Genomic DNA, 15,171 nt, shown 5'->3' with positions numbered 1-15,171 from the left:
GCACATCAATAGACTCAAATGCATGGATGAGGCATCCATGCATCCAAGCTTTTTAGTTTTGGGAGCCCGAAAACTACTAATTTTTTCAACCAGGTCCCAGAGCATATAAATCTCAAAACGCTGGTCTCGCATTTCTCTATGTAGAACACCTCCCCCCCTTTCCTTTCTAGGGCACTAGCCATGTAGTATGTCTGCATGTATTACACTGTGCTCTGGTGCAAAAGGCCCAGTGAATACATGCATTTAATCAAGATACACTGAAGCATTGATGTATGCATATTTAATGGAATTATTAATATTTTTATAAACTATTATATTATACAGTGCTCTTATTGAAATTAAAAAAACATGCTACAAAAAGCATGTTAAGCTGAAATAAAATGTTTTTAGTTGTCACACCATCTTACCTGGTACCCTGGCCCCAGCTGGTAGATGGCCAGGATCTGCGCAGCATTGAGAGCTTCTCCGAATAAGTACACGGCGCCCATCTGGCCACAGAAGACCCGGTTGGCGTCGGCCGTTTCGGACGAGCCGAGGAAGCACTTGTCGAACGTCTACGGGACGAAAGCATTCATTTTTTTTAGCTCAACGAAAAGCAAAAACAAAAAATGAAAAGAAAAGGTATTAAGGTCTGTGGTGATGAAACGAGGCAAAAATAGCAGCAAAGATGTGAGGACAATGCGCTATAAATATCCTCAATCGCCGGCAGTTCTTTTTAGAACGTGATTGTAGACTCAAGAAATCCTCCATGCTGTGCCACCAGAGCATGCAGTGATTTGCGAGTGATTGTCAGACGGGAGACGTGTGCATCTTTCGCACCATTTTGCAGCGTTATAACCACACTAAAAGATAAAATGAAAGCTACTCAACAAGGCCATCTGATCAAGCAAAGACTAAGAGTTCATGTGTCCATCTGTAATGGATGTGAAAAAAAAAATCCATTGCTAGGTTGATTTTAGTCTTTTAAAGCCGCACACCTGCATCTCACCCCTATCTCCAAGCTCATAATCAGCCCCAGGGGCGCGCCACAGTTTCAGAACACCTGCCTTCGACCAATTAGCCACACTTTGGCAAAGGCTTTCTACTTACGTCGCTGGTGTTGACAAACCAGGCGATCTCTCCAAAGGACGCCAGCTCACCGTTGACGTAGCAGCTAATTTCGCTGTTTTTCCAGCGGTTGTAGACGTGCACCAGGGTCACCATGTACCACTGCAATGAAAGAAATGCTACATTTTATAAACAAAAACGGCAAGACGGCACAATCAAAAAAAAAAAAAAAGAAAGCCACCCAGTGATTATCGAAGAAGATGGCGGTAATTAGCATTGTTGTTTGATTTTTCGTTCCAATCTTACCTTCTGAGGTTTGAAGTCATACTTCACACAGTGCTGGAATCCTTTCCCCTTGGTTTTCAATGAAGTCACTATCAAACAGCCACCCACAAAGTGTGCTGAGTAGCCAAGGCCTTTACTGGTGCGAAAACTGAATGAAAACAGCAAGGATGGTGGGTAAGAGTCCGACGGTTGGATGCCATCCCATGAAGGTGGGTGTCAAGGAACCTGAACTGACCAGTAGAGGTAAGGTTTGTCTTTATCCACATTGATGTTGTTGAGAGGGTCCATTCGGAGCCACGTATGGAACGTAAAGCCATTCTGGTACGGCCATTTTGCGATGGGTGGAAGCGCTATTGCCTGTTTTTAAGCACAACAACACAGAATGAATCGGAATCAGAATAATTAATAATAAATAATAAATAAATAATAATACATTATATAAAATAATTAAAATAAAATAATAATAATAATAATAAATAATAAATCAGATTTTTTTTGGGGGGGGGTTGCTGGTATAATATTGACGTGAACTCACAGCTGCGTTTTTGCCAGGAAAGCTGAAGAAGGAGTCTGGGCCACTCCTTTGAGCCATGTACTTCAGCACTGACAGAAGTTTCACGGCATGTCGAGGCTGAAACGCAAAAATAAATAAAATGCAATACGTCATGTTCTTTCATAACATAGCCTAGCCGAACAGAGGGGATGCACAAATTTGGGTAAAGTCATAAAGTTAGTTTGTCAATCAAGGTGACATGTAGCTAAGCAAGTAAATAGATATGTTATTTATTCTGGCATTTAACTGATTGTTGTAGTGGTAGGTAGTAGATGGGTAAAAATGCAGTTAGCCAGCTGGTTATATACAGTGAGTTAGTTACTTGGTTATTTAGGCAGATAGCAAGGGTGGGTTTAAATGAGCCAATTCCCTAGTTGGGTTAGTCGTCTGGCCGGTAGGTCAGTCAGTTAAGTATGTAGGTAGGTAAGTTACAAAGACAAGCTGGTAAGTAGTAAAGAAATTAGTGGGTCGTAAGGTAGGTAACTAGGTAGGTGGATTAGGTTGGTTAGTTAGTTAGTTAGTTAGTGACCTGGCTCACTGACTGTCTTGGTTATAAGCAGGCTTAACTAAGCCACTTTAGCTACTTTAAAGTCAAACTGACTGACTCGCAAGCTGAGACTTTTTGTCCGTAAGGATTGTTACTGGTTAAGTCATTTAGAATATGTGAGTGAGTCTTGATACTACCCAATACAATTGGTCAGTTAGTTAGGCTAGTAAGTAGTGAAGGCAGGTAGTTAATATGTCAGTCAAGATTGTTATTCACTGCTGTTTGTTAGTCAGCCAGTAGTTGGGCTGGTAAGTAACTAAGGTAGTTAGTTCATCTGTAGGCAGTTATTTAATCTTGTTAACAGCTAAAACTGTTCATCAGGGAAACAGAATGCTGCTATAATCCCGTGTTGATGCAATTAACAATACAAACGTTCTTTAAGAGGTTAACTGTTTGATATATCTTATTTCATAAGCAGTGTCACACTGCACAGGATCCAAAAGCACCGATGATGAAAGAAATCCTCTGGACCAACATCATGAGCCATCACATCTGTGTGACAAGGACAACGATCTGATGGGACGGGGTGGGGGACGCCGAGCGCTTGACGCGTTCTCAGCACATTCTTCACATATATGCCCGAGACAACATCATCTGACTCACCCACTGGCCTTTCTCCCCCTGCAGCTTGCTGAAGAACAGCTTCAGTTCTTTGACCGTGATACTGTAGCTGGCTAGCACGCCCAGCATGTCTACCAGCAGGTCTGAAAGAGAAAGGAAAAAAAAAAAAGCCACACCGGTCAAGCATGACATCCAATTGCTGTACACGAGCCAAGTAAACGAAAATGTTTTTTGGCCATGAAATCATGAACTTATGATGATTGCATATCAGAGGAATGATATTAAAAGATGGAACATTTTCACTTGAGTAAACATCGACTTTGCCCTCACTTGGCTGCACAGTTGCTGGAGGCCTGCTCTGTTCTTGCTGACGAGAAGGGCACTGATGCAAACACCGTCGGAATAGATCCCGGTAATCCTAGCAATTTCCCAACGCCTTACAACAGAGTTGATGCACCCTTATTCCCAGCACCCCAAGCGCCCCCTAACACGCCTCACGCCAGCAAAAGTATCCAAACTTCGTTTTCGTGTACAGCTCAGTTTGATTTTACGTAATAGAACAGCCTTTCCCAGACATTTTAAGTAGGTGGGAAGGGATTTTTATCATGTCCCACTTGGCCTTGTGTACCTGCGATCATGCTGTCGGTGTTGGAGATGCGCTGCAGCACCACCTGAATGAGGCCCACGTCGGTGCACGCCTGCAGGTTGCGCACGCTCTTCTTGAGAATTGCGGTGAAGATGCTCCACACCTCGGCCTGGCAGGTGGACTCGCACTTGTCCAAGAGCTCCACCATACATACGATGCTCTCGGGCTCCTGGATGATGAAGTTCATTTCCAGGTCAAACTGGCCGCCGACCAGCTGGATGGGGAGACAGATAGGGAGACAGGGAGACAGAGACAGAGAGACAGAGAGAGAGAGAGAGAGAGACAGAGAGAGACAGACAGACAGACGAAGAGAGAGAGAGAGAGAGAGAGAGAGAGAGACACAGAGACAGAGACAGAGACAGAGACAGAGACAAAGAGAGACACAGAGAGAGCGAGAGAGCGAGAGAGAGAGAGCGAGAGAGAGAGAGCGAGAGAGAGAGAGCGAGAGAGAGAGAGAGAGAGAGAGAGGGAGGGAGAGAGAGAGGGAGAGGTGTATTTTAATAGTGACAGTAACCAACTGTGCTTCAAAACTGTTTTTAAATTACAAAATCTAGGGGGGAAAAAAGTACTAGCGTCAACATGCAAATAATGTTGAGGTTCAAACTGTTTTAAAAATGTAAAAAATACAAATAAAAAACATTCATAATTTAAAAATATATATTTATTAATTCAATAAAAATCTAGCCTTACTTTTATTTAATAGATTACGGGTTTTTGTCTCAGTAGCAGCATGCTCAGCTACAGGCCAAATCTTTGTGCACTGGCAAATGAATGGAGTCGTGAGCCATAAAAGTCACACTCTCTCACTTCCTAATAGCAGCCATGACATTTTTATTATTGAATCGGCCTAATCGAAGGGAGATAAGGAAAGTAACAACATAGACGTCAAATTCATTCCGCCAGTGAGGGTGTCATGTTCCGAATCAACGTAACAAATGAACATGTGATGTGCTATACAGCCATTAGCCAGGCTGTGTGTGAAAACAATATCGGATCAACGAATGGAGGCTGTCCAATTAGAATGACTGAATTGAGGTTAGGTGGTTTTGTTTGTGTGTTCTGTGCGAGATAAAGGAGGCACCAAACAATAATATGACTATCCCTTTAACCTCACACCAGCATACGAACAATGACACCATCCATCTTGACAAAAAAACTACGATGTGGATTGTGGAATTACTGTCCCATTGCTGTGTTTTGACAAATAACTTCCAAAGAGAATTACAGTGGGCTAAGATATGTACATACATGGTTTTCAGTATTGGAATGTGCCTGGCTTTAAAGCCATGCCAACTATTATTTAACTAATCATGTTAAAAGGGGAAAAGTGATGAATTTGAGGTCACAGTGGCCTTGGCACCATCAAAAAACATATGCAGAAAATCTAATTATTTTCTACATGTTGGGCCAAGATTGAAGAAAACAGGCCAAAAATTTGGCAAGCCAAACAGATCGGGTGGAATTTCATAAGTAGATAAAATTAAGTAATTGACATGTGAAATGGAAAATATGTTTCTACTTTTAACAACCTCCCCCAAAGTTTTATGACCCGTAAATGCACATGCAGACACGGTCACTGTTTTTGTATGCATTCAAAACATGCAGCAAAAAAAATAATAAAAATAAATAAAAAAAAATAATGTAAAAATGAGGCCAATATAAATAAGTTCCTTTTTTTTCTCCACTGTTTTTCCTCATGATTTTAAAATCCCCAAAACTTAAATAGGGTCTACCAGTAATTGGGAATATCAATATGGCTTTTGGAAAAAAATAAAATAAAAAATAAAAAAATAAATAAAAAATAAAAAAGATTCTGGAATTACATAATTGAAGACTAGAAAGCTAAAATATATCCCCTCAGCCCTGTTGCACTGCACCGTTTGTTCACTTGTTTAGTTTAAAGTGTGACATACTGTTGTCAATCATCTTTTTCAATAGTTTGAACTATTTTTTTAAATGAACAATGCAGCCTATTGTTATAGCCATACTTGCCAAAGGTCGAGCTGCACTGTATTCGTTTACAAAGTATAACTTGGGGCTCAAGCACAAGGCGTATTTCATGCGTTTCATGTTGTTCTGCTTTGTTCACAGTAACTCTTTTGGACAGGAATACATATTTTGCAGCACTCTTCCAACCCTAAACTTTTGGTTGAACGAGTGCAGCTGCATCCAGATGTGCCATTAGCCTCTCCTGGGTGCCATTTTTTTCCTCAGAAAGCTCTGATTTATGAGTCTGACACTCAGAGCGACTCATCCATCCATCATTGTTGACGGACGACCAAGAGGACGGAGAGAAAATATGAAGACGAGGCTGCTTACACACATTGTGGGGACACAACTCGGCATTAGTTGAGGGGCTGAAATGAATTTGTCCCCGCTGGTCATGTTATGTCAGGCTGAGAGCCCAAATTAATCTGATTTTAAGAAAGGCCCTCATGGAGTCGTTTTATTTCGGCCGTGTGATCAGAATTTCATAGAACTAAACAGACTTTTGATTATGAGACCAGTGCTTCTGATAGTGTGCCCAACAATTTCAACAAATTTACACACATACTGTCCCCTGTTCCATCATTTACATACAGTAACAGTAGCGACTGTATATCGGGAAAAAGCAGTCCAGGTTGCCAGCTGCAACCTGGGTGCGATCCCAAGAGTGCTCCTGCACCTAAACGTTGTAGCTTTACGGCAACCAGACACCAGATCCCAGGCTGGGTAACCTAGCCTGGCTCTTCCCCACCACCCCGCTGAGGCCTTCCTGAATTAATCATGGCTGAGCAGTCACCAGGGCGCAACACAAAGTACGTTTTCTATGGTCACCATGGAGAAGAACATGGGAGAACGGCAGGGATCATTGGGACCTCGGATGAAATGGTGAGCAAGAGTAGGCTCATGTTTGAGATGTTGCCGGATCAGAGGAAGATTTTAGGGATCTACACAACGTGTTCGACTAATAGGAATGTAATGACGACCGTGTCGCCGGGCACCTCGGCCACCTCTGTCACGCGCATTTGCCATTTTCACCGCCATCAATCAGTTGCTACCAATTGCCCGTTTCAGCGTTTCCAACTTCCGTTTGTATGCACGCCTGACTGCCACTCACCATTTCAAACCAGGAAGCAAAAAACAATAAAATGCATGCATCACTGCTGTGTCACAACATTGCTCGAAGAAGTTGTTGGGTATGTATTGTAACTAAAGATTCTGTCCTTTGCCTTTTTGCAGATACAATTGTGCCTTGAGATATGAGTTTATGTCAAGCCATGACTACACTTATAACCCAAAACACATCTCAAAATAATCTTTTCACATTTGAAATGGGTGGAATAAGTCATAAATCAGGTCCACATGTAGTATGTTCTATGGTCCATTACAACAAGAAGTATAACTTGACTAAGAGCAATTTCTGGAGAAATTGCATGGGAATGCTGAATGCTAAATAGCTGAATTCTAAGATTTGAATGCATGTGGAATGCTTATGAAGCCAATTGGGAGATAAATGATGAAATTATAACCTCCTGGTTACTGGACAATGTGCTTTACCAACTGTGCCACATGGAAAGTGATACTTAGAAAAAGTTCAATGTCTGTCCCATTGAAAATGAACGGGGAAAAAAATGATATTAAATGTTAAATTTTGCAAAAACTGTTAGTAATGTGGAATCAGGCGATTTATACTCTGGAAGGCGTGAATTTTTGAAGCTAGAAATTTGAACAATGTAAACTGGAAGTATTATGTGGGAGTTGTTACGCGGCAAAAAAGTGTGGAGAATAAAAATCACAATAACATATGTGGGAATGCTTCAGCATTCCCACAATTGGCCAAGCTAGCTAGCATGGTACCCAAGCTCAAAGGGGTCATATCAAGATAGCCCCATTTTTAAGATGTGGCCAACATCAAGATGGCCGTGACGACAGAGCTGTGGAGGCTACAGGAAGAATCCTTTCAGGAGTACATGAAGGTGCGGCAAAAACGGCTCAGAAAATGTGTTACACTCATGTGGTTAATCACGTGAAATTAATTCTCAATTCCCTACAGCGCATACTCCTGTTATCATCCCTTTGGACAAGTTCCACATGACAGCATCTAATCCACGAGTAGCAATATCGACCTTTAGATGAGGACCACACGCGACGGCGTTATTTGTCATTTCGGGGAAAAAAAGCGAGGCCGAAAAACACTCAAATGAGCTGTCAGAGCGACGACGAGACGATGGCCTACTTTTTCCCCAACAGCCCTTTTAAACGCATCCTCTTTTTAACGAGCCATCTCATCAAACCAAAGGCAGTTGAGTGCATTGGTCCATGAGAGTGCTAGTTGGTCACGGACGTTGAACACGTGAGCCATTTCCACGCTGCCAAGAGGTCAAGAAAATAATCTGGTCCAAGCGTTATTGGTTAAAAAGACACATGAAAAATACATTTCCTTTCATTGGATATCGTTAAATTACATTACATATAGGCTACTCGGAAAGTCCCAATTCTCAAGTGTGCAAAATACCTACAGTGGAGGAAGTTATACTTTTTTTTTTTTATTATTATAAATTTATACTTTTGGTTGGGTTTTCAAACGAGGAGATAGTTTTTGCTTTAGCAGAGATTAACCCAAATGTGTGAGATTTTTTTGTCTCGCTAATTTGGCACTTCAAAATGTTGCAAAAATTCAAGCTTTTTTCTCGTAATTTTGTGAGGGCATTTTTTTCACAAATTTGTAACTTTATAAAGTCATAAATATTAAAGGGTTTTTTTCTCCTGAATTTGTGATGTTTTTTTTCCTCTGAATATTAGCCCCCTCCCCTCTCCAAATGTATTTTCATGTGGCCCTAATTCTCTGTGGTAATCATTAAATTTCCCAACTAACCATCCATCCATCCATTTTATTGACCGCTTATTCCTCACAAGGGTCGCGGGGGGTGCTGGAGCCTATCTCAGCTGGCTTTGGGCAGTAGGCAGGGTACACCCTGGACTAGTCGCCCACCAATTGCATCCCAACTAACCCATCAAGTCAATTGTGACATCCCAAGTACAGGCACCAGAAAGAGTTTCGAGGTTGAGCCTTTTTTTTTTTTTTTTTTTTTAGTAACTATGCCAGCTAAAAAAAAAAAAGCCGCTATCGAAACAATAGCTCACACGTTCATGCTTGAAAGAGGTAATGAAGAAGCTGTTAAGTGAAATTTCACACTTTCCATTAACACTGGTGGAATCCCCTTTTACTATGATATTCAATCAAATATATCCATGATACATTAGATAAACGAATGTCCCATCAAAGAGTCTGCCAATGCACAAAAAGATGTGATCTGCCTTATCATTGCTTTACAATACCAAATCTCACTCAAAAATGCTGTGCCGCCACGCACACACTTTACAACTCCCGGGACTCCATTATACGACACTGACCTTATTAGTCTTTGTCACTCTCATTACACTCTTTAGTTCCCAGTAGAAGCATTTAGCACTCATGATTAGTTTCACACATGGAGGTGCACATTGGCACTCGACAAGTAGCTTCATTTTCTCCAATCTATGTTCGTCAAACAAATCCATGCAAGTGAGCATGACAACAGTGGGCCAAAAAAAAAAAAACATCCACTTCATGAACGTTATTCAGTATTGGAAGCAAAAAAAAAAAAAAAAGAACTTAAAGAGTGCCAAAATTGGGCAATAGACATAATAGAAATCATTCCACTCAACCTACAAAGTTATCATTGGGCTCAGAAGCATTATAATAGCTCGTGTGCAGATTGGAAGATTTGACACTTTCAAGGGAATTTTCTTGTTTTTCATGAACCAAGAAAAAAATTGTGTTGAATGGCATAGGAAAAAAAAGCAAGGTGAAATGGTCTATTTAAAAAAAAATCTTTCAGCATCTTTCTAAGAATATCTTCAAAAGAGTGTCAATGTGAAACGGCAGCTTCACAGCAATGGGATGGTTCCACGACTTGAGCAAATGCAAACTTTCAGGAGCCATTCTGCATTAGAAATGAGAGCCATTTTCCATGCTGACAGTGACGCCATACTCCATGACTATTAAATGATACAAGTTGTCTTTAATGTGGGGTTGGGTGATATAGCCTAAAATTCATGTAACAGCATAACTTAAAGGGATACTTCACTTATTTAGCCATTTTTGGCAGTCAAACATTAATATTTTGCCTATAATAAATTGGATATTTGCATTATTTTTCATGTACAATTAGTACCTTTAAAAACACATTTTGCAACTTGCTGTCGACTGAAAATGACATCACAAGGGCTCAGGTAACCAATCACAGCTCAGCTTGTGAATGTCACATGACCAAACCTAGAAAACAGGTGAGCTGTGATTGGTTACCTGAGCCCTTGTGATGTCGACAGCAAGTTGCAAAATGTGTTTTTAACGGTACTAATTGTACGTGAAAAATAATGAAAGTATCAAATTCATTAGAGACAACTTTTTATTGCTATAATGGGCTAAATAAGTGAAGAATCCCTTTAAATCTCTTCACAGTAATCGTATATAATAAATCGCAATATAACATTGAATGTACAAATTAGATGTATTTTTGAATGGGTTGGCAAAGCTGCATGGATGGAAAAATGTATAAACAAAAACAAAAAGGATATAATACAATTTGAAGAATACTTGTGAATCTCAAAATTCTTAATTTTAAAGATAGCAATCTCTAGGGTGCAAAACATAGATGACATTGCTGTTACTAACCGGCATTTTCACATTGTTGGGGGATATCAACCATTTATATTCACTGTTAGTCAAAAGTTGGCTGCTATCGCCAAAAAAAAGGAAAGGAAGTTATCCATGAGCCTTAAAACTCTGTTGCCAGCATTCCAGCAATCCCACATTATTTTAGTCCAACAAAATCATCATCTTTCTAGACATGCTCACATTTAAAAGTTGCGCAATACACCAAAACTTCATGTGTAGGCAGTGTGGAATGAAATGTGTGGCATTAGTCGGGTACATGCTGAAGAATGTGCGAGTGGCTAAAGAGGCGTACACGGGAAGGAGGCGATTCCATCTTAAAGTAAACAAAGAATTTCCTTGTTTGGTGCATGCCAGTGACTGAACATGACACCGAAGCTCTGCACATTTGGTGACATGGACATTTACAATTTTTTAGAATCATGCATGGATGAGAAACGCCAGTCATTCTAATTCAACCTGATAGTGTTCTCTCTCGTGTTTGCTCTAAAACCAGTATTGCAGGTATTGCCCTTTGCATTTGACGCTTTCGTTATTACTTTCGTTGGCAGTTGGTGGCAGTTAACAATCTCATCCCACCTACATGTTTTGCATTAGTAAGAGAAACTGCTCAATTAAAAAAAAAAAAAAAAAAAAAAAAAAAAGAAAGAAAGTTGTAGTGTAACGAAAGTCTGGCCGATACTTATTTACTAATGTCATGGATCGATTTCGTCACCAGCAACAATTTCCTTTGGGAAAATCCTGCGTAGGGAATCTGGAGCGTTACTATAACGCAGCACCACACAAGTGACTATCTCCTGCGTCACAACAGTCACGACAGTCTTAGAAAAGAGAATGGATGACAGAGTGGCAAGCTGCTTCACAACACACTGTCATTGAACCCGAGCGTGGTTATAGTAATTCAATTTACATCAACGACCTAAAATTATCCAACCATATGTAACTTGCCCGAGGATATAGGATAGTGTACATCTTGTCTTTTGGATAAGTCAACTATCTAAAATGAAAGGCTAATGATTTTTTATGTTTTTCTTCTTTTTTTTTTTTTTTAACTATGTAATTACGAGACTCTCGCACAAAAATTCAGATGGTGGAAAACTGCCAGTTGAAATTCACACAACAACCAACAAAGTGGGCAAAAACTGACACTATCGTCTGAAGATGGAATAATATTGCCAGGTCAATGTGAGAGGTTATGATTTAATCTAATGTCTGTGACGTAATATGCCAAACCGATAACTTCAACGATGTGCACACAACCTCTAACATTTAGTGCTGCCCGTTTAGACATGCGATGGGACTGGCCAGATGTCTGGACATGCTAGAAATAGACCGGAAGGATTCTGTGTTTCCAGAAAAACGCAATTTTGGACATTTTGCGAGAGTCGTGCACAATGTAGACATGAGACTGGTGAGTTTTGATTGATCGTTCAACTCCCGTTATTCTCCTGTGTAGGCACTGGACAAGAACACAAATAAATTCAACCCACAGCTGTAAAAAGTGTGCACAGGAACCCAACAACAGTCAAACTAGTCAAGACCTTAAATGACTGACTTGTATAGTGATGCTTTTATGTGTAAGTCACAATTCCAGTGGACACAATAGGCGATGAAAACTGCTGCTTTATCAGATACCATGGGGCAAACAGAGGTCAGGCTTTCTGGTTGTGGCCTGTAAAATTAACTACAAGCTGACTAAAACATACTGTTTCACACCCTTATCATCCACCACAAAAAAAAAAAAAAGCTCATTTGTTTATCGGAAATAAATTAGCACAAAGGGTAATCTTCAAAAGGAAACAAATCGCAAACAGTCACGCTTTTTCAGAGGAGAAGAATTAGCCTCCAAACTATATTCAGTTGGGGGAAAATGAGCAATGCAAGAGTATTTGATACACATGCCAGATTAGCAAAATTACGCAAATAAATTAAGCTTGTTTCAAACACAACTTCAGGTCTCGTTAGCATACTTGACCGATTTTAGGCTGATCAGATGAATTTATGACGTGTCCGAAATTTTGTCAGCATCAAATTGATCTCGCAGTTACGACTATTTTCCATACTCTGATACGTTTCAGCAATTTCTTTGCGTAAAAGACAGCAGTGGACTCACAAACTGTGCAAATGCCATACATAAAATAGGGCATCGATGTCATCTACTGGTTGTTGTTGTTGTTGTTGTTGCGTATAAAGTTGTTTCCAAGTTTAACATTTATCACACGCTGTCCCACCCATCTCTGACGAAAATATGTAATTGATAAGTATTCAGTAGCAGTGAATACGTTTCACGGCGTTGTTTCCGCAAGACAATTTGTAACTGAAAGCTGTTCATAACTCTTATTTTGGCTATTATGTGCCAAAGCACAAATGAAAGTGAAGATGGAAGATGACCAAATTGAACTGAAAACAGATTAAAAGGGTGGCAATTTGGTTATTTTCGTTAGGTACAAACATTTTCAGAAAATATTAACCTAAAAACAATATTACTTTTTCTGTCCAAATGCTCACAAATGTTTGTCTGTACATGTCTAATGTTACATGGCAAGAGAAAAAAAGCCTTTATGTTTTTACTGCGTTGTTAGATACTGCCTTAGAGGGGACTCCTTGCTCACCCTTGCAAGTGTGTGAAACTGTGCAGAGGGACATAGTTGATGCAGTCTTATCTCCATCAAAAGGCTTTTATCAACTGTGCACGGAAGATCAAGAAGATGCAATTTTATTCGAAACGCCTCTGGTCATTTATTACATGCAGTGCTGATTTCATTGTGAGGATCATGAAAATGCATAAGACCGTTTGCTTTGGGAAAGTTATTGAATTGTCTCACGGTGTTATCTTAACATCTGCCTACACCCACGTAATCAACGAGGACAATCACATTAGAAGACAACTAGGCCAAAAAAAATCCTGATTTGGATAAGCACCAAACGGCTTGATACTCGTCACTGGCATGAGTTTTATTGAGATTCAAGTATTGCAAAATTCAGCTCAATGAAATCCAACAGTCTCAACACACCAAATGAAGATGATGCTCTATTATTATCTGCATGAGTTAGGAAGGAGGAAGATGAGGAGGAATGTCGACATCTCTCACAAAAAAAAATTAAGTAAATATTGGAGAGAAATGAGAGGAAGACGTATAGAAATACCAGAAAAAAATACTAGAAAATTAAAACCATGATAACCAACTTTAAACATAAAAATTAGGGAAAAGAATACAAAACATGAGATGACAAAAACACGAAACTACTATGACCCTCCTCCCCCCAAAGAAAAATAAACAAATAAATAAATGGATCAAATACAAAAATCTCAAAATACACTATTCGCAGTTGATAGGTACAGAAATTATTTTTAACTTCCAAGAATGATCGATACCACAAGATGGCGACGAAGCGCGGAGAGGATCATAATGCATCACCACCATCATTTAGAATAACATAAATAACTTAATTCAGTCATTACATTATTCGACACAAACAAACCACCTTTACACGAGGCTCATTTATAGCTAGTAGGGGTGTTAAAAAAATCGATTCGGCGATATATCGCGATACTACATCGCGCGATTCTCGAATCGATTCAATAATCGGCAGAATTTTTTTTTTTTTTTTTTTTTTTTTTTTTTTTTTAGGATTCACACCTTGAGCATGGAAGAATGTTATATGAACGGAACATTAAGCCTTAATATTTTATTTTAATGCTGTTCAAACATGAAACAGATTACAACCTCTATAAGACTGAAATTTCAGATAAATAAATAATACATTTTCATATAAATCTTACACTCTACAAGCTTACTGATTAGTATTTTCTAAATTTGAATGAAAAAAAATCGCAACAATCAACTTATAAATTCGTATCGGGATTAATCGGTATCGAATCGAATCGTGACCTGTGAATCGTGATACGAATCGAATCGTCAGGTACTAGGCAATTCACACCCCTAATAGCTAGCATAAAAAGCTAAATATAATGTCCCCTTTTTGTATGCGTGAAGCTCTTCAACTCCCTTCATAGTTTCTTGGCACCAAGATGACACCAGATGACCCAATGAATTGGCGGATGCGCGGTCGAGGGTTTCACTGCAATCTCTTCAATCGTGCAAAGGGAAGCAAGACACAAGGAGGTTAGCACCGTGACCTTGCCTTCAGGTAAAGCCACATTCCACACCAATAACTCGTCAAACTCCAGCCTAGCCTCTCAGATCAGCCGGGAGCCCAGCTGTCAGGCCAGCTGTCCTTCACTTGAACGAAACTGACTCGTCGTTGACTCAAAGTCACATCAGCTGCCGGGGTTAAAGGGTAGACCATTTTTCACTATTTTAAAACGGACCAAAAAGAGGCTTATTTTGGATATTTCTTTTTATAAAGGCGTTTTTATACCATATATGTATGGATATACTGAGACTAACCTAAAAAAAATATATACATCTTTTATCTCAAACATTCTTTTCAACTGAATAATCCGGACATACACCAGTACCATTGCTGCAATCTTGCTATGTTTCCATCGCCAAACTGAATCCTGCAGCTCTCCATGCTAAACTTTGACATACAGTACATCACAACAGGAACACACACAAGCTGACCGTGAGCGTTCGAAAAATTAAAACGACTTCCATCCTGACAAAAGAAGAGAGTCAAACATTTACGCGACACTTTCTCAGGAGTTGGCGAAACAAAGCTGACCTTTGGACAGCTAACAAAGAGTCAAAAAGATTCTGCTTCAGTTTAGCTTGTGAAACTTTTTTATGGTATGGTATGGTATGGTATGGTATATGGTGTACGGTACGGTATATAGTTTTAAATAGTAGGGCATGGTACGTATGGTG

The 15,171-nt window shown here is 39.7% G+C and overlaps 1 protein-coding gene across 9 annotated transcripts in view; it reads right to left on the bottom strand.

Moving 5' to 3' along the window:
* The window catches only part of lrba (LPS-responsive vesicle trafficking, beach and anchor containing), a 200,085-nt gene that overhangs the window by 180,490 nt on the left and 4,424 nt on the right, over positions 1-15,171 (bottom strand). For 8 of the 9 annotated variants that reach the window (XM_077523686.1, XM_077523683.1, XM_077523684.1 and 5 more), the window contains exons 2-8: positions 3,622-3,853; positions 3,036-3,136; positions 1,868-1,963; positions 1,568-1,689; positions 1,354-1,480; positions 1,090-1,209; positions 408-554 (exon numbers count right to left, since the gene is read on the bottom strand). In XM_077523686.1, coding sequence (XP_077379812.1) covers positions 408-554; positions 1,090-1,209; positions 1,354-1,480; positions 1,568-1,689; positions 1,868-1,963; positions 3,036-3,136; positions 3,622-3,853 — 945 coding nt within the window. The remainder of the gene's footprint in view (positions 1-407; positions 555-1,089; positions 1,210-1,353; positions 1,481-1,567; positions 1,690-1,867; positions 1,964-3,035; positions 3,137-3,621; positions 3,854-15,171) is intronic. The other variant, XM_077523692.1, reaches the window with a different exon arrangement.

The sequence above is a fragment of the Festucalex cinctus genome, chromosome 6 (genome assembly GCF_051991245.1).
Source record: "Festucalex cinctus isolate MCC-2025b chromosome 6, RoL_Fcin_1.0, whole genome shotgun sequence".
Classification (NCBI taxonomy): Eukaryota; Metazoa; Chordata; class Actinopteri; order Syngnathiformes; family Syngnathidae; genus Festucalex; species Festucalex cinctus.
Note: the sequence above shows the minus strand (reverse complement) of the source record. Positions and strands in the feature narration are given on the sequence as shown.